The 20,442-nt window shown below is 37.2% G+C and overlaps 1 protein-coding gene across 1 annotated transcript in view; it reads left to right on the top strand.

The window, feature by feature from the left end:
* The window catches only part of LOC124798172 (sodium channel protein 60E-like), a 290,757-nt gene that overhangs the window by 109,256 nt on the left and 161,059 nt on the right, over window positions 1–20,442 (top strand). The window contains exons 10-13 of the mRNA XM_047261456.1: window positions 275–413; window positions 5,608–5,822; window positions 10,697–10,867; window positions 17,358–17,551. Coding sequence (XP_047117412.1) covers window positions 275–413; window positions 5,608–5,822; window positions 10,697–10,867; window positions 17,358–17,551 — 719 coding nt within the window. The remainder of the gene's footprint in view (window positions 1–274; window positions 414–5,607; window positions 5,823–10,696; window positions 10,868–17,357; window positions 17,552–20,442) is intronic.

The following is a 20,442-nucleotide window of genomic DNA, read 5'->3' as shown; positions in this document are numbered from 1 at the left end:
ACTGTTCAGCTTCATTTGTGGATGTAGTCCCATAATTGTGTACTTTAATCCACAAATCCTCTAACTGTGTACGTGGGGAGGGGGGGGGGGCAGCTTGCACATACTTTACCTCACTAAAGTATTTTGTTGATTCCTAAGAAGACAAGAAATTCTTTTTTTTTTTCTACCAAGCACAGTGTGTACACTACACTTTTTAGCTTTTGTAAAATTGCATTACAATTTTTATGTAGTTTTGTATTATTCACTGTCCTACATTAATATGAATAATTTTCAGAGAGCCGAACCTGTGACAATTTCTTTGAGTCCAAAAGAAGTTAGAGTGATAAAATGTAATGGTGTCAGCCCAGGCCATGGCCCAAGGAATCACCTGTATACACTTCCGCCGGATTACCTCTCACACATTGTGGTTCTCGGTAAGTGAAATGAAAACAAACTAAAAACTGGAATTTGTCATATTGTAATGCATATTTTTTTCAGCACAGTAGAATGAATTAAAAGTTTGTGACTAATGTATATTACCAATTTTTTTTTTTTTTTTACTAATTAAATGTAATCATTTTATGATAAGTTTAAGGATAATAAAATAAGAATATTATTCTTTTTGTTTTTATTATTTACATTATACTTTCTCATTCACTCAGACCATTTTTAATGATGTAATAACTATCGATAAGATGCAGTGTAAAAAGCTAGAAGTGGACTCCAAACCTTGTCTTTGAATTTCAAAGGGTTTCCATGAAGCCTGAAGGAACAAAAGCTCAGGTATAGATATAATTTCAATGGAACCATAACAAACATCAGACCTAAGGCCAGAATTAAATTTATGTTACTCAGTAAATTTAGTTGCAATCAGGAATGAATGTAATGATGCATACAAAGAATGCAAGGCAGGTAGATGTGAAAATTATTGCACAGTCAGTCTAGTACCACATGTATCAGAAATACTGACAAGTTCATTACTGAAAAATGGGAGGGGAGACTGAAATAAATTGAGAGGGCTAATTTAAGTTTGGGAGAAATAGACACTTGAGAAACAGTTTTGGTACTGCTATTATGAGGGCTATTTGGAAAATAAGGAACAATCTGTCATGAAACAGAAACCACAGTGAAAATCAAAACTGTTTTATTTGTGACAGTTAGCTACAACTTCCAGCTAATTCTCTACTTAGACGCCACTCCAACTAAGACATCTGTTGTACGGACATTCCAATACCCTCATCATAGAAGATAGCCTCCTGTTGCTTCCTACAATTTTCTACACTGGACTGCAGCTAACTGCCTTTGTCCAAATGTTGTCTTCATTTGAGAAGAGATGAAAATCAGAGGGAACCAAGTCTGGACTACGTGGTGGGTGATCAAACACTTCCATTCAAAGTGCTGAAGGACCATCCTCATTGCTCTGTTATTTAGACATATTTACATGCTGGCTGTGCACTCACAATTGAGAAGAGTGACTTGATGCTATCTACGGGCATACTAGAGACACTGCCCAACACATCCGACCAAAGTTTCATTGAACTTTTGTTGTGGTTTCCATTTCACGACTAGTCAATCCTTACTTCCTGAATATCTTTCATAATAACCGAGTCTGTACAAAAAACAAATATACAGACAATGCTTTTATAGCTTTGGAGAGAACATTCGATGGAATGGAATATGTTTTTCATTTTAGGCAGTGTGGTATCAACTACAGTGACAGCAGGTTAACCCATTCTCTTTATGTGAAGCCGACTGATAAAGGCAGAATTGGCAATATGGTACAAGAGTCAGCAATCAGTATAGATGTAAGGCAGGTTTGGTCATTGTCACCACTGATGTTTAATTTGTATACTGAAGAGGTAATAAAGGATCTAAAAGACTGTCTCAATCTGGGCACTGTTGTTCACATATAAAAATGTGCTAAATGCTTAACAAAACAGAAAATATGCTGTTTGATGGATTTAATGTACACATAAACAAAAAGAATTCTAAGGAAATGGTGTACATGGCAGGTGGATCTGCTGGATGGCTGATCATTAAACTCTGACAATAATATATTGAAGAGTGGAATGAACTTTACTATCTTGGAATTAGAATAGAAAAATAAAGGTTTAAGAATAACATAGCAGCATGGATTGCACCACTGAAAGGGCTTTCTATTAATACAAACACCTGCTAACATTCAAAAATATAAACCATGAGACTAGTTAACACATTCCAATTTAAGTTGTGCTGCAAGTTCTATGGTACAGATGATATGAGGAAAAGCCTTACTCTTGCCCAACTACATTTTCTTTGCAATAAAAACAGGCTAGCACAGGATAAAGAACTGGTTTACAGAAATTGCAGAGCATTTGGACATAGGTTTTAGTGCAATTAGTTTGGCAAATGTGCTATTTGTGTTAACTATGTAATTCTGTGGAAGTATTTGATGCTGAAATTGACCAACACATTGATTTATTTGGCACAGTCACATACAATAAGTGAAATAGTTCATAATCTGTCCATGCTGAGTCAGAAGTTCACTAGAGCCCAAAACAGAACAAAATAGTTACCCATTTATCCAAAGCCAAGTCATTGTACACAATAGCTACGTCCTCCAATGTAGTGTTCTGGTACATATCTTTAGGGGTGCAACAGGCAACAATTGAAATGCGTAAGTAGCAATAGTAACTATTTGTTTATTAACTACGAAACAGAGCTGAATAACCATTTCTGAGGGCCAGCATCCATGATTGCAAACTGAAAAGTCAATTGCTCACAATGACAAGGTCCATGAAGACCTGTAGTCAGTGCTGAGCCATAGGGTACTAACGATGATTAGTGAAGGAATCCTGAGAGGCATAGGCTCATGGATGGTTGAGACAAAAGTCCTATGAAGGGCTGAGCTTGAGTGGATCTATGGTGCAGATCCAGTGCAGCAATGCACTCGAAGGCAGCTGACAAAAGTCCAGTGAAATATTGCTCCGGAGAGCAGCTGTTGGAAGTCCAGCAAGTGCTCATGATGAGGGTGTAGATAATTCCATTTGATGGGCTGCAGGTGTGACCGGGGTTGAGGCCAGAGTGTGCACTGGCTACAGAGTAGCCAAATGTTGATCTGAATACCCTTCTGCAGCATTTCATGGTGCACGTGATTTTGCAGAAGCAAACTGGTGCTCATGGTTGCAGCAGTCTGTACTGCAATATGAGTATCACATCAGCAAGGCTGGTGCCACCCAATGTGAGGAAAGTTGTGTGAGGCTTGGTTGAAAACAGCCTGGTGAGTTCTGTTGATGTCTGCCACCTCCCAGATTAGAGTTACTAGAAGTAGTGCCTGTGGTGTAACTGTGGCACACAACTGTAAGAGTGGTAACCACGCCACAAGGTAGCAGCCCAGTGTATACAATAATATCTAAGTCCATAGGCAAGGCAGGTTTCCTCAGTTCATTCACCCAATGTCACTAGCTCCTTGCTGATGTGAAGTTTCATAGCTGGCACTTGTCCCTATATATCGCCCACACACCATAGTTAATGGCTCCTCTTAACATGTTGTGAGAGTGCTTCCTAGGATAGGCACAGTATCTTGCGAGCACCTCCTAGCTCAGTGTGTCAGTGATGGTGATGTGTTCATGTCAATGTCTGCATCAGAGCCTGAGTTATCATTAGGTTTGGGTGCAAGATCTACATTTACTGAAAACAAATTGTGTACCAGCAAATAAATGTATTAAATAGTGGAAGTCTATATTTCTTTAGTGTTTCCATTTTTCAGTGGTATTAGTATAGACAACATGTCCCATACCATCTGACACCATGAGTTCAAAAGAATTTTTCCAGTCTTTTTCACCAAAAATCTTAAGAAGTTTTGGTCATAATGTAAAACAAGTAAGTGGACTGAAATCGTGCATTCAGGCTCTGTCACCATACCAGCATCAAAACAGAAGATGACAGAGAGAAGGGTGAAATACTAAGTCAGTCTTCTGTTATTGTTTCACTGCAGGAGAATGTGATACAGTCCCTTCTTTCAAATCTCATATGAAAGCTGAAATTGTACATATTATGATAAGAAATAAACTAAAATGACCAAACAGTGGAATGACATCTGTATCTGATAAGATACTTGTGAGATTCTACAGAGATTATGTGAAAGAACTTGCTCCCCTTTGTGCTAAAGTTTACTGTATGTTGCTGGAACAATGAAGCATACCAGGTGATTGAGAAGAAGTTCACCTCGTTCCTGATTTAAACAAGCCTCATAAAACAGGTGCACATAATTATAGGTATATTGTTGACATCAGTCTCTTGTAGAATTATATAACTTTTTTGTGATTATGCACTATGACCTTTCTTGAGACTAAAATGTCCTCTTTGAAAATCAACATGGATTCTGGAAACAGAGCTCTTCTGAAACTAAGTTCACCCTGATTATCTATGAGAGTGCCATAGATAATGGTGTCAAGGTCGATGACGTGTTTCTCGACTTGTAGAAAGCACAGTCATTTAATGAATAAAATAAGAGCTTGCCAAGGACTGGACCATTTGTGTGGTTAGATTCAGAACTTTCTATCAGATAGAACTCATCATGTCATTTTCAATGGGACAAAACCAGCAGATGTAAAAGTAACTTTAGGAGTACCGTGGTTGCATGTTATAGGATTGTTACTGTTTACAATATATGTAAATGATGCAGTGGATAACATTGGAAGTTCAGCGAGGCTGTTCCTAAACAATGCTGATTTCTATAGATAAATTGTGACCCCAGGAGACAAGCAAAATGGAGGGAGAGCTGCAGCTGATTAACTGTTGTAGCAAGGACTGACCATTGGCCCTGAATGGAATAAATGTAACATATTGCAGATAAGTAAGCAAAGAGTTCCATCAATGTCCTTTTATGTGATTTGTGTTGAATCCCTGGAAACAGTAACAACTTTCAAATACCTGAGAGTAACCGCCTTGAGTAGCCTAAAGTGGAATGACAATATAAAAATTAACTGTAGGAAAATCAGGCAGAAATTCACTGTAAGAATGTCTCTTCTAGCCTACCCAGTAACGTGACCAAAGTGCTATGGACCATCTGTGTTGTATTTTAGAACAGAGAATCTGATACACACTTATTCTTTCGACATTCTTGATGAATGGTGTAAAGATGAGAGCACAGTGTGAGGAATAAAATTCTTGTGATAACTATTCATTAGTTCTTTGTATTTGTTTTTAATATACCTCAGTTGATAAAAGGCTAATGTTGGTACAACACTCTGTTAATTGTGTCTGCTCAGTTATATCACTAGTTTTTGTAGCCCTGATGGAATATTTCATTAGAGTATCCCTCAACTAATATTTTCTGACTGAAGGTCTTGTTGCTGTGAGAACTTGTCAAAAATTCTATTCCTCTTGATAACATTTTATCTCTAGCAAATAGAAGTAAAAAAAAGTTTTTTTTTCCTTATATTATTGAGATATTCGCAGCATTAACTTTCTATGATAAACATGTTGTATATTGAGCTAAACCCCAAATATTTTGTTATTTAAAGTATACGTGAGCATAAATGAGTTTTAATTCTTTAAAATGCAAATAAGATAAACAGATCTGGAAAAACAGGTTATTCTCACTGGCAAATCTTGCTTTAATAATTAATTCTGTGTGGTTTTCAGATGACCTGCCTGACAGAAACTGTGATAAGTGCACTCAGTGTTGTATAGACTATGATGGGTGGCTGCGCTTCCAGAGTGGACTGTACAAAGTAGTACGGGATCCACTGTTTGAGCTTCTCATTACTCTGTGCATCGTTCTGAACACCATGTTCCTCGCTATGGAACATCATGGTATGAGTGAGTCTGTTCGACAGGCCCTGGACATAGGCAATAAAGTAAGAGACATTAAAAAAAGCATCCATTTAAAGGTCCTGAATGTACCAACAAAGTTGCTAACTAACTTATAATTCATCAGCCTGTCAGCCTGCCTTAGCAATATGGCTATTAATTAAACAATTAAAAACGATTCTAAAGACGACTTCTCAGTCAAATGGATATGAACACTAAGAAATTTATCTAACCCAACAGTTTTAAAATTACTATATTCCATCATTTTTTATTTTTAAATGAGTAAAATGTGTGTACAAATAATAACAGGTTTTGTAACTAAATTATACATCTTACATGATTTACAGAATTTGGAAAAATGATACAAACAAGGCACAAGAAATAAAATTTCACTGATGTTCTGCATTTTGTGTGCAGAAATTGAAACCCTAATATTTTCTTTAATTTGTGCTGTTTTTATTGGCTCTTGTTCTTTTCTTGCTCTGCCTGTGACTGCCAGTCTCTCTCTCTGTATGTCTCTTCCTCTCAGTTTCTTTTTATTCTTCATTTCAGATTGTATCTAATAAACCTAACATATGGGCGGAAACAGGTTTGATATCTCACCCCAACCATTAGACTTTTTTTTTTGTATGTTTGCCCTATACTGTTCAAACAGTATGTTGGAATTGTGAATGGGAGAGAGACCACATTTAATTATTTTCATGAGGTCAAAATAGGAACACAAATTTTGAAAAACTCAGAAACAGATAATTTATGCTGTATCAAAAGCAAATTCACTTGAGGAGTCTATAAAAGAATGAGGCAGAATTGCAGACCAGTTCTTACCTTCAGGATGCAAAATTTTTAGTACTGCTGACAAATTATCCTAGTTTTTGAAACTTTTACTTCCTTCCTCCCTCCCTCCCCAAGAAAGGATTAATAATTCCAAAAGCGAGGATAATTTCATGTATTTTTATGTGTGCCAATTACAGTAATAAAAGTATTGCCTCCTGAAATTTAGCTCGTATGTTACATATTTTATGGGGTACAATATAGCTTCATACAGGGGGTTCAAAGAAATAGCAATATAGGTAAGTCTTATTTCAGATTTTGACTTGCCATGTTGGCCAAAATATAAGTTGCACCTTTAATTTTGAGAGAATAAAATGGAAAAACTCAGAGGAGAAAAATTTGTTACATTATCAATTTACAAAAACTTTTCAGAATATATTCACTCTTAATCACTTTTTGTTGTGTTGTAATGTAGATAAATTACACAAAAATGCCAGCCTTTTAATGACAGTCTTCACTGATGTCACTGTTATCTTCACTACCTGTATTTGTTTCATCACAATGAGTATTCTCATCACTCTGCTGACAAAGCATCTTGTTCTCACTATTATCCAGGGCACTGGATACATGGCACTTCTTGAATCCCTTGGCAGTAGAATGTAGTGATATTGTGTGCCCTGTAGAGAGAATATATTCACTTGTAAGACTGACTGAGAGATTTTTAATCATGCCAGATGAAACAATTGCATGTTCCCCTTCTAAAAGCCAATCAAAAAAGTATTTTTGGAGACATACCTTAAATGGCTTGTTACAGTGTCATCACACACCTACAGCTATGAAGACTAGATCTTTGTTAAATCCAGCAACTTTATTCCTTACCTCAGATGTAAGGTGACCTTTAAAGACATCCCACCCTAGTTCTCATCCAGCCTTATTCTTGGCAATGAATTGTTAAACCCATAGGGAAATTTTCCTTGGCCAGAGTTTTCTGTTTCAGAATAACAAGAATGGCATGGGGATGGTGGGAGAGGGGGTGGGGGTGGGGGGGGGGGGGAGGTTGCAGATTTCTTCTCTCTGCAGTAACTGTTTACATCATGGTAATTTTTTGTTTTTCAGTGACAGTTGGTCCAAATGGGGAATTTTTTGCCCCTCTATAGTCCACTGTTGTATAGCTCAGCAAGTCCCAAAAGACGGTCATCTGTTTGGTGTTGCCAGTAGCAATACTGGTGCTCTATTTCAACTAAGGAATGAGTTCTAATATTGAAGTTTCTATAATACAAAAATATATAGGTATTTTCAGGGCTGCAAAAATAAGCCAAACCTTAATTTTTCAACACACTGGTCTCTCACGTGCATAAATACACCTTATTTGTATGTGAGTACTTGCATGTAGAAGTTAAGAGGGCCATTTCTGCATTTGGATAATGTGCATCTGGAGATTGACAAGTTTCTTGGTAAAAATCTTATGGCAGTCTGTGCTAGTGAAGTACTTCGTCAGATAGAGAGACCATTTCTACCTATAAACCTGCAGCATCAACCTACAATCTCACACATTTCTGTGTGTGCTATGTTTAAGATCTTCACGGTTTCTAAGTCCATTAATTATTATTTGTCAAGAGGTAGGTATGCCGTCTTTCTCTTTGTCTTGTGCAAAGTTTGGAGATTGGTCTTCAATGTGATCCAATGCCACAAATTAAAGTTGTCCAAACCGTACTTTTTCCCTGCTTTATTATTAATGTGTTCTTCGCATAATGCTGCAAGATTGAAATTTTCATCATGATTTGATGATTTCCTTTCAACATAAAAGATATCAACAATCAAATATAATTACACTGTTACTTCTTAAACAATAGCAATATTGTTGCTCTGTCTCAAACTACAAGAAATGGGTTCTAACATTGAAATTTCTTTAATACAAAAATATACAGTTATTTTTAGGATTGCAAAAATAATCCGCACCCTACTTTTTCAACACACCGCTCTCCTGCCTGCATAAATACACCTTATTTTTATGTGTGTACATGCCATATACGTTTAATGTAGGACTGAAAACTGGATTTTCTGCTTTAATCATCACTCTAGTATTAGGTTATACAAGCACACCTTTTGGCTCAATTCTAATTCTCAGTTGTCCTGTGTACCCTACCATACCCTAAACTTGTATGTGCAGAGGTTTTCTCACCATGGGAATAGCACCGTGGCAAAGGAACACAGGCAGAGGTCTTTTTATTAGGTAGTGTTGCTATTATTATGGGAGAATTGCTGTGTGTAAATATTATGCATATAGGAGAGAATATTAGATTACATTGAGAACTGCATTGGACCAGGAGGCTTGCTTAATTAGTCTAATGGTAATGTGATGACATTTCCTGAAGTTATCTCAGTGCAAATATTTACTATGTGCATTGGCTGTGTATTTACCTGTGATGATTTATATGTTGTGACATTGTAAACATATTAAAAAATCTACTCACCAAGCAGTGGCAGAACACACACATAAAAGACGGTCATAATTGGCGAGCCTTCAGAGCCAGGGGCTCCTTCTTCAGGCAAAAAGGTTGAAGGGGAAGGAAGTAGTAACTACTCCTTGCTTCGCTCCATTTTAGTTTTCTACGTCTTTCATTGTCTTTCCTGTCTATTCTTCACCGCCCCACCCTCACCTCTGTTACGTAGAATGCACTTAGCTTTTCACTCCTATTAACTCATGCATGACGTTTAAGCAGTAATCTCTGTCTGCATATTATCCTTTCTTCCACCTTTAAGATCTCAGGTTTTCAAATCTCGCCCGATGCAGTCCCCAACAATCAGCCTTTACTTCTCATCCCATACGGCAAGTCTCCCCTGACGTGCTGTTCTTTCCTGAAATCTTCCCCTTTTCCTAGCCCTCTCCAGCCCTTTTCCTTCACCCTTCTTCCTTCCCCTTCAACCTTTTTCCCTGAAGAAGGAGCCACTGGCTCCGAAAGCTTGCCAATTACAATCGTCTTTTATGTGTGTGTTCTGCTGCCGCTTAGTGAGTAGATTTTTTATCTAGACAATTAAATAATTTTGTCAGTAATTGATTGTTTTTGTTGTTATGTAAACATATTAAGATACACAAATTTCTGATGCTGTTGTGTTCTTTCAAAGAAATAAGCATTTACCTCAATGATATAACAGTAGCAGGATCAGTACAAATGTAATAAAGTTATTATGATGTAATAAAGTTATTATGTCTCCATGGCCTGTTTAACTGGTAGTAATATGCTTGAACTACTTAGGAATATAGAGAGAGTAGAGTTATCCAGAATTATGAATTGCTAAGAATGGCAACTCAGAACAGCCAGGAAAGATACTTGATAAGAAAGTAGGAGTATAAGAAATTTACGAAATCTAAGCAGTGATTAACAGTCCACTGAAGTGACTCAGTTGTCCAGAAATTAGCAAGTAATAGATGCATGTGGTGACATACAAGATTTAAGAGATGATAAAAGTTAAAGAAAAATGCATGTAAATATCTGTGAAATAATAAGACAGATATTTAATAACAAAGATAAATGTGTCACACTTTGTTTAAATGTCATCTGACTAATTTTTTAAGTATAACAATACATTTCAAGGCATTTTATTAGCAAACTTTACAGTGAGAGATAAATATATCTATAAAATCATAAAATTAATAATTTAAAATATATAGCATTTATTTTCAGTAGCATAAAGCACAATTTTTAGTGCGTAAGATGAAGGAAGGAGGAATGTTACTTTTGTTTTTTGTAGCTCTACTAACTTTCTGTTTAAGGAACCAGTTCAAATTTCTGAAAAGAATTACTGTATTAGAATAGTGTGTCCACATCTTACACTGGTGCATGTGATTAGCAACAAATGGGCTTTTATTTAATGAGCCTGCTGACAGAATCTAATGAAAACATATAATAATTGATATAGAGTTCTTTATGAAAATGCTGCCTGTACATACTATCTAAACTTCAGCAAAGATAAATAATATAAGTCAATTTGGAAAGTTGAATAACGATCAGCCAGCAGGGTAACTGGCCATTTCATGGTTATAAAAGTCTGAATTATTTGTTAATTTTGGGCATTGTTCGAATTTAATATGCCTGGTATGTTTGGTAATAATCTGTGTCTGAAATTACATTTGTATGATTTTTTTCAGGTCTTCACTTCAATTTTTACGTTGGAATGCTTCCTTAAACTGCTAGCACTTAGCAAAGAATTTTTTGCTTGTGGATGGAATATTTTTGATCTTATCATCGTCACAGCAAGTTTACTGGATCTTGCTTTTGAGCTGGTAGATGGACTGTCGGTCTTGAGAGGTCTGAGGCTGGTATGGATTTCTTGAAACTTTAATGAACATTTGTATAATGCAATTGGAGGTCTCTGCCATTAGCAACAGCATATATTACATAAAGATCTGATTTTTTATTGTAAATATAGCTTCCAATATTTCCTACTTAACTACTTCAATGGTCTCATTTCTTCCAACTCATTTCTTTCTATTCTCAATTGAAAGAATGCCAAGTTTAAGAAAAAGGATGAGAGGGATAGCATTTTTTTGACCCTCTTGCCACTTATCAGGTAGGCATTTTTCCATAATTAGAAGTTTTTCTAATTACTGTTTTATTTGCCTTGCCATATTTAATGGCCACATTGAAATATTTGGGAAAGTAACCCAAATCCCAGCTGTTTCAAAAGCTTATTGATACAGTTTCAGAAATTATTCCCAGCCAAGTTGAACAATAGAAAAGCTAGGCTCAAATAATGACAGTATTATCAACAGGAATATTGCTTCTCGCCATACTGTGGAAATGTTTAGTCGCAGACAGGCAAATTCAGAAGGTTTTTTGGGTGAAAGCTTACTTGTTAACAGTCTTTTTGTGTTGCCTGTCTGTGACTCAGTATTTCCAAATGGTAAGTACCAATCAATCTTTTTCATAATATCATCATTATCCCAGTCGAGTTGGGTACACTAGCACTTGTACTCAAGTATGTACTCAAATAACTAAGTGAAAGTTCCAAAATATCTCGCTCTGAGAGGTTTCTTATGAATGCTTTGTAAACAAATACATATTGCTGATAAAGAATCCAAGGCAGTTCCCATTCTAATTGTTTATTCTAAAGATCTTGCTGAATTGGAGAATTAGTCCATGTATAGATTATGGTATTCTAATCATCCAATAACATCTCATCAGTGTTGTTTCACAAAACAAACAAAATAAAACAAAAAAACATTAAACACAAATTTACATTTATGAAGCAAAATGTAGAAATAAATGTCCCACCAAGGAAGCTATCATCATATGTTGTTTTATCCATGTTGGATCTTGTGAACTCTGTGGTGAATGACACAACCAGCCACAAATACTTTTTAAATGTTTTACTTTACTGCCATAGTGGGTTTCAGGCTAGCATGTCCCTCTTCAGATGGCTAATATTTTTCATTACACAGATGTTTTAACTAACACCATGTCATCTGCACCCCACTAAATACTCAAATATTCTTGTGCAGTGTGGAGCAGATGATGTAGTGTTGATCAAAGATCTATGTAATGAAAAATATTAGCCATCTGAAGATAGGAAAGGTTGTGGCACTAAAATAAAACATTTAAAAAGTATTTGTGCCTGGTTCTGTCATTCACCACCTCCATCATATAGCCATCTCTCAAATAAAAATGTCAGGATGTAACGTCCTTATTTTTGCAGATTCCTTCCTTCCTTTCTGGGGCCCCTTACCTAGCCAGTGCAGGGCTTAGGACTAATGTTGGGCTTCTCCAGTTTTGTGGAGAACCAACCATACCCTTATATAGGGTAGTGTTACTTTGGGGTTGCCATTCCCAAAGACATTTTAAAGCTACTGTCATCCCCCTCCCACCTGGGAAGAAATCAGTGTACTGCATCTGTTTGCATTTAGTGTAACCTCATGGGCAAATGTGACATCATTTTTCAAAGTGTTAGACATCGTGTAACTGAGGCAGGATGTGGGAACCAGTCTGGTATTTATGTATGTGGATGTGAAAAAACCTAAAAACCACATCCAGGCTGGCAGGCAGGTGCTCGGCTATCCTGACAAGTCCTTTTTCTTTGTGTGAATTAAACCACCCAAATTTTGCCAAAAAAAAAAAAAAAAATCATTATTGTGATGTAAACTTGGTTCACGTTGTACTTTCACACCGTAATTGATTTCTTTCACTTTTGGGGAAAAAAACTGTCTGGGTCAAAAACTCCTCCACAAATGCTTTTTAGTTTACTGCCTTGTCACCTCCCTGCCCCCTTCCCCACTCCCTCATGAACTGGTGTGTTATGTCAGAAAAACAGGATTTCACAAAATCCTACATTTCGCTGCTTCTACTGGATTCTTTTAAAAACCTTAAGAATATGTACTCCAAAATACTAATCTGATCGTTAGGGTCATACCTTCTTCAAGGGCAACTGTGTCAATGTACCCAGCAGAGAAAGAGCAAGCTTTCACTTTTGCTTGTGTTCCTTTTTCTATTCTCTCTGCTGAATAGGTATCATTGGGGAAGATTCATACACATGGCTTTATCTGGATACATAACAAGTAAAGGAACTAGTTTGAAATCCACAGTTGCTTTTACTTGTATTTCTTTTTCTATTCTCTTTGCTGAATGGGTATCATTGGGGAAGATTCATACACATGGCTTTATCTGTATACATAACAAGTAAAGGAACTAGCTTGAAATCCATGTTACAGGAGGACTCAATAATCATTTAAATAAATACTGCTTCTCCAAAATCATTGATTAGTCATAACACAGCAAATGGCACTATTACTTTCATTACCATTTAGTTTGAGTACATGAGAACTTTTGATTGAATTGCATTTTAATTGTACCAGGGACACAGTTCGTCAGCCTAAAACACTTGTGCTATTTCGCAGTGTGGTACTGTTGTAGCTACGTACCTTGTTCTTTTCCCATATCTATAATCAGTTTCTCTACTAGTAAGTTATCAATTTTAAGTGTTTATGATATATTTTTAACATCAAGTTTATGTCTGACTATATTGAATTATAATGACAGTTCATCGTCCATTTCCAACACACATCTTACATTTACAACACTCAATTTTGCACCAGAAAATGTTCAGATAACATTCTCACCCTCCCATTTATGAGGTGAAAGTCTTGCAATAACACACTGTGTATTTGCACTTACATTTCCCTGTGGCAGACAGGAAATATTACGATACCATTTATCAAATCGCAGGTGTAAGAACTGGAACCAACTATGTGTTAGACTGTGACATGTGGCATGACAGTATCCCAACAAGCCACCTTCCTCAATGTTGACCTCCACCTCAAAGATGGCTGCGTCAGTACTTCTGTTCATATCAAACCTACCAACCAGCAGCAGTACCTCCACTTGGACAGCAGCTACCCATTCCATACCAAGAAGCCCCTTATATACATCCTAGCCACCCATGCTCGTTGCATCTGTAGTGACAAGTGATCCTCTCAGAATATACTTAGGGTCTCACTGAGGTCATCACAGGTTGTATCCCATGTCTTGTCTTTCCGTTCACCCACCATCTCCCAAATCTCACCATCTGGCCACAGAGGAGCATTCCCCTCGTGACTTAGAACCACCCAAGACTGGAGCAGCTGAATCTCATTCCCCACCAGACTTTCAACTACCTCTTGTTGTGCCCTGAAATGAGGCATGTCCTATCAACTATTCTTTCCACCTTCCCAATGTAGTATTTTACCAGCTACCGAACCTACACAATATCCTCATCCATCCCTACACAACCCCTGGTCCCAACCCCTTGCTTCATGGTTCGTATTCCTGTAACAGACCTAGATGCATGACCCGTCTGATATATCCTCCCACCTCCATCACCACCGCCATCGCCACCTTCTCCAGTCCGCTCACAACCATCAAAGGCAGGGCTGTCTGTGAAACCAGTCATGTGATCTACAAGCTAAGCTGCAACCACTGTGCTGCATTCTATGTGACATGACAGCCAACAAGCTATCCGTCCGCTTGAATGGCCATCGACAAAACAACGTTATTCATTTCAATGAGTGCTTGACAGCCTGGGCTACCTGGTTCCTTCCCACCAATACCAGCTTTTTTGAACTGCACAGGTGGTAACTCTCTCTGCAGTATATCCTATGTGCCTGTAAACATCCTGGTCTCAGCCTTTGGTAGTTATTGTCCTTACCCATTCACCCATCTAACCCCTTCCCCATTCCTATTCCACACTACACAACCCTCGATTCCACCAGTACACTCAGTCTTTTTACATCTCTCATTTTCCACTACCACCCACAACTCCCTGCCCCCCTCCCCCTCCCGGCCTCTGTCTAACCTCCTAACTGCACCTAGCTGCCCCACCCTGCCCACATTGTCCATCTACGCTCTCACAAGCAGCATTTTTTCATCCACCACCCCTACTCTGCTATTCCCCCCCCCCCCCCCCTCCTCGCCACCCAGTTGCTTCTCCCATCATGTGCTGCTGCTTGCAGTCTGGCCTCAGCAGCCAGAGACTGTGATTATATGTGTGTGAGTTGTGTTTGCGTGAGTGTCTTGTCTATTTCTGATGCATGCCTTGTTTGCTGAAAGCTCACTTTCTGACAGTCTTTTTGTTGTGCCTATCTGCGACTCATCATTTTCCATTGTTTAACATACAAAATACTGCACACAAACAACAATACTGCTGCCACAACAGAATTCCAGAATCCAATTAGTGACACTGGTAATGGGACATCAAAATTTTGTGCCATTGAGGAAATTAGTATTAGTTATTGAGCTTGAGGCTTGACAAAGCTTGAAAGTTTTCTTTTAATTCATGCAGTAACTGAAGTACTCAATAGAAATCTGTCCAGCATTCCAAAAGAAAGCATTCCAGGAGATCAGATGATTGCAATAACATTATTTAAAAAATGAAATTTATGTTACAAATGTCAGACATTTGGGACATTTCACTGCCTCCAAACAGTCTTTAAGGACGCCAGGAAAATTTGTTAAACATAGAGACTATGTTGGAAAAATGAGGTTGGTTGGGAACCATACCAATGCTGAACTGTCTTTTCTTGAGTTAAATGGTACATTTCTCACCCATTACAAATCTTGTCAATATGAATCATATAGACATCTGCTAAAATACCAAAATCAATCAACTCAACAGTGTATTAGTTCACATTCAAACACATTTTGTAAAAAGTTATCCTGTACTCCTCCTTTTTGGTTATTCTTATGGTTGATTATAGAATATTATCTAGGGCACAAATATACAGACCCTTCCTCATTTATAATGTATGTACATTTTTGTAACGTGGATTAAATTAGACTGTTTTGTGTCTTTCTTTAAAATATATTTAGGAACCAGGAACTGGCAGTTCAAAAAATTTTCAAAGTGGATCCACTATACGAGGGGTGTTTAAAAGTCCATGCAAAAATAAAAACTACTTACGTGTTTGGGGTAAACCTTTTTTATTTTTCGACATAGTCTCCTTTTAGACTTATACACTTCGTCCAAATCTATTTGTTGATCCCTTCCCGATAATAGGAATTGCCCAAGTCTGCAAAATAGCTATTAGTTGCCGTAATTGGCTCCCTCGGACTACTATTTATTCCCCAATTTGAAGAAATGGCTGGCGGGACATAGATTTTATTCAAGTCTGGAGAATAGGGGGGATGTGAAACAAGTTGGAATTCTATTTCCAATAATTTTGCGACCACACCTGCTGAGGTGTGTGCTGGTGCATTATCATGATGGAAAAGGACTTTTTTGCTATCCAATCGCCGGTGTTTTTCTTGCAGCTTGGTTTTCAGTAATGATGTATAATATGCACCTGTAATAGTTTTACCCTTTTCCAGATATTCGATGAGGATTATCCCTTGTGAATCCCAAAAGACAGTCGCAATAACCTTTCGGCCAAAGGAATGGTCTTCGCCTTTTTTGGTGCAGATTCTCCCTTGGTAACCCATTGTTCAGATTGTTCTTTGGTCTCAGGAGTATAGTAATGTATCCACAGTGATGAAATGACACTTAAAGTCCTGCGGATTCTTCCTGAACAGCTGCAAACCATCCTTGCAACACTTCACATGATTCCGTTTTTGGTCAAGTGTGAACAATCGTGGAACCCATCTTGTGGGTAGCTTTCTCATGTCCAAATGTTTATGCAAAATATTATGTACCTGTTCATTCGAGATGTCCACAGCACTAGCAATCTCACGCATCGTAACTCTTCTGTCATCTGTCACCATATCATGGATTTTATCAATGATTTCTGGAGTCGTAACCTCCACAGGGCATCCAGAACGTTCAGCATCACTTGTGCACATATGGCACTCCGAAAATTTTGAAACCACTTATAAACCATTCTAATTGAAGGAGCAGAGTCACCGTAATGTTTATCAAGCTTCTCTTTAATCTCCTTAGGCGTTTTGCCTTTCATAAAGTAATGTTTAATCACCACACAAAATTCTTTTTCATTCATTTTTTGACAATCACTCGACTTCGTTGATTCACACGAATGCCAAACACAAAGAAATGGAGAAATATAGCTGAATCTTGGTGTATGTTCTTTCCAAAGATGCTACTAACTAATCATGACCTCGATACATGCCAGTGGTGGCACCTCTAGGACTTTGCATGGACTTTTCAAATGCCCCTCGTATGTAGTGTCACCTGAGACATTTCCTCCACTTTCAGTGACTGCCCAGTCTAAATAATATTACTACTGAAAGACATAAAATTATACAGCTGTAAGATATTGTGCATTAAAATCAGATATTGTTTTCTGCGAAAAATATGCACATTTCTCATAGGTGTATTTACATTTGTTTCAGTTACGGGTACTAAAACTTGCACAGTCATGGACGACTATGAAGGTGCTACTGAGCATTATTATATCAACCATTGGTGCTCTAGGAAACTTAACATTTGTGTTAGTGATTGTAATATACATTTTTGCTGTTATTGGTATGCAACTTTTTGCCAAAGACTATACAAAGGAGAGATTTCATCCAGATCCTGTGCCAAGGTGAGCTACATGCATTAAATTATTAATTAAGTATATTTAATATTCCATAATGTTGTACTACACAAAACATTTAATTTAAGGAATGAATTATTATGATTATTTAACATTCTGAAATTAAAGGAAATAATCACACACACACACACACACACACACACACACACACACACACACACACACACGCACACACACACACAAGGTAGGTCCTTCCGCTCCCGGGATTGGAATGACTCCTTACCCTCTCCCTTAAAACCCACATCCTTTCGTCTTTCCCTCTCCTTCCCTCTTTCCTGATGAGGCAACAGTTTGTTGCGAAAGCTTGAATTTCATGTGTATGTTTGTGTTTGTTTGTGTGTCTATCGACCTGCCAGCACTTTCGTTCGGTAAGTCACATCATCTGTGTTTTTAGATATATATCTGTGTGTGTGTGTGTGTGTGTGTGTGTGTGTGTGTGTGTGTGTGTGTGTGTGTGTGTGTGAGAGAGAGGGAGAGAGAGAGAGAGAGAGAGAGATTTAAAAGTGATAAAGATGAACAGAAGAACTGGATACAGATTGTTAAAAGGATATGGAAGCTTGCAAACATGCAAAATTAATATTGTTGGTTTTAAAATGCTTTGAAATATTGTTCGTGGAAACAGCAGCAGTTGAAAGCACTATAACAAAATTTTAATTACAAACAGTCATGAATGCATGCAATATTATAGTAATTGTTGTAAAAATAAATTATCATATGTGGTTAAGACTGTTTCTAAGTAAAATCTTTTACAATTGGTTTTGTTCACAATGAACTAGATGGTTTTTTCTATTTTTATTCCCTCTTTCTTCTCTCACCTCCCTCCTCTCTTTCTCTACATTTTTTTCACTCCTCTTCATCTCTCTCCTACTATCTTGTAGTGTCTCTTTGTAGAAATTATTGAGCTTTCTTTAATTGTCTCGTGCTTACTAAACATCCATGTGCACACAACAGCCCTGTAATTAGATATCTAATTCTCCTTTAAATCTTGTGCCTCTTCAGTCAGAACTTACTGGTACTGATTAGTATTATTGAGATTGTACCGGTTGGGGTTATCTTAAGTGTTTATCTTCAAAGATCAGCTGAACACTCTCATAATTCTTAAATTGAACTGCATCTGACATTTTCTTTCCCATTTCTTGATTAATTTGCTTTTTACATTATTGTTGCTTCAGATAGTCACCCCTATAGTCCTGCTAAAATTACTTTACCATTGACATTTGTCACTGGCTGTAACAATGTTGTCATACCATCTGCCACTTGGTTAAAGGCAACACGAAAGCATGGCGAGTCACTTCACAAGTGTTGAAGTGCCATTCTCGTAACACAGAGCAGTGTTGGTAGTGGGTGCTGTTAGATATAGTTGGAATGGAAGACGCTCTGTTTGCAGCTGATTCTCAGTGACCAGGGACTGAACAGTGGCAGACAACACATTTTGTAGTCCTGAATTTAGACTCTTGTCATAACCTAAGCACAACATTGTGATGTGCAATGTATCTGAGAAAACATCAGTTAAAAACTTGCAGCAGAACTATTAATGACACTCGTTTCATTCACGGTGATCAAAGCTGACCTCTACCAGCAAACTAAAGACAGAAAAATTTCATTTTCAGCATTAAAAGCGAACTGTAACATCCACTTTTGTCATTTACCTCTGACTGGCTACACAAGCTGACACAATCTCAATCGATGAGCAGTCCTGGTTGCCACTCAAGGCAATGCAGGTTGATTCCAAATGGAAAAAGAATGATAGGAAGAAAAAACAAGAGCAAATAAAAAAGTCAGTATGATGATAAAAATGATGGAACAAAAGATTTAAAATATAAAAAACATTTAAACCAGATAATTGATAATGATGGTGATGATGATGATGATGATGATGAGAATGATAATGATAATAGTAATAATAAGAGTCATTTTGATAAACATTTACAAATAAAAAATTATTTCACATGAAAAAAATTCGAATCCACAACCTTCTGCACATCAGGACTGTAACTTAACCACTGCACTACAGCAGCACTTCTTGTTATGACATTATAGTTATTCCTCTATAGGACCAGTGGCAACGCTGAATTGGGTCTTCAAAAAGTTTGACCTCATTCAATGTTGTTTGAAGCTTATTGACTATAGGTCAATCTCTGTGATGATAATAATTGAATATTTGACACTGAATTATGTCCTCTGTGAAAGGAATCCGTAAAGTTTGGATAGTGCTGTGTGTGAAATGTGCATATTTCATTGTCATCATTTGTGTGTGTGGGTGTGTGTGTGTTTTTTTTGACATGTCTGATGAAATGTGAAACAAAAGTATCAGACATATGACTCACAATCCAACATGGGATCCAACATATCAAGAAAAGAAGCCAGACAAGGAACTGGAAGTGAATAGACTGTTTGGTTGTGGCGAACAGTTTGGGCATGATGCTGATTGCTCTGATTGGAGGGAGACAGCTCTGACATGTGAAGTGTCAAGTCATTATAATCAAACTATAGTCACCTATGACTCATAACAAAATTTAATGTGCTTCTTTTTTCTAATGCAGTATGAGCAATACTGCTGTTAAAAACTATAGAGCAATTGTGTTGCCTTTTCCCAAATATTGAATCAGTTATTCAATATTAAATTAACTGTACATATATAGTGTGTAATAAGATATAGTTTTTTTCTGTGTATTTAAGATGGAAACTTAGATCAAATTTTGCTTTAGAAAAGCTGTAGATCCTCCTGGTTACCCATAATTGGGCTTTCAAGCATTCCAAAGTGCACCTATTTGGTCTAGTATGGTATGTATCATCTACAAATATTTCTAATACCAATTTTCTTGTACAGAACTTTGACTAATCCCATTTAAAAACTGGTGTGCATTTTCTTTGAATTT

The sequence above is a fragment of the Schistocerca piceifrons genome, chromosome 5 (genome assembly GCF_021461385.2).
Source record: "Schistocerca piceifrons isolate TAMUIC-IGC-003096 chromosome 5, iqSchPice1.1, whole genome shotgun sequence".
NCBI lineage: Eukaryota > Metazoa > Arthropoda > Insecta > Orthoptera > Acrididae > Schistocerca > Schistocerca piceifrons.
Note: the sequence above shows the minus strand (reverse complement) of the source record. Positions and strands in the feature narration are given on the sequence as shown.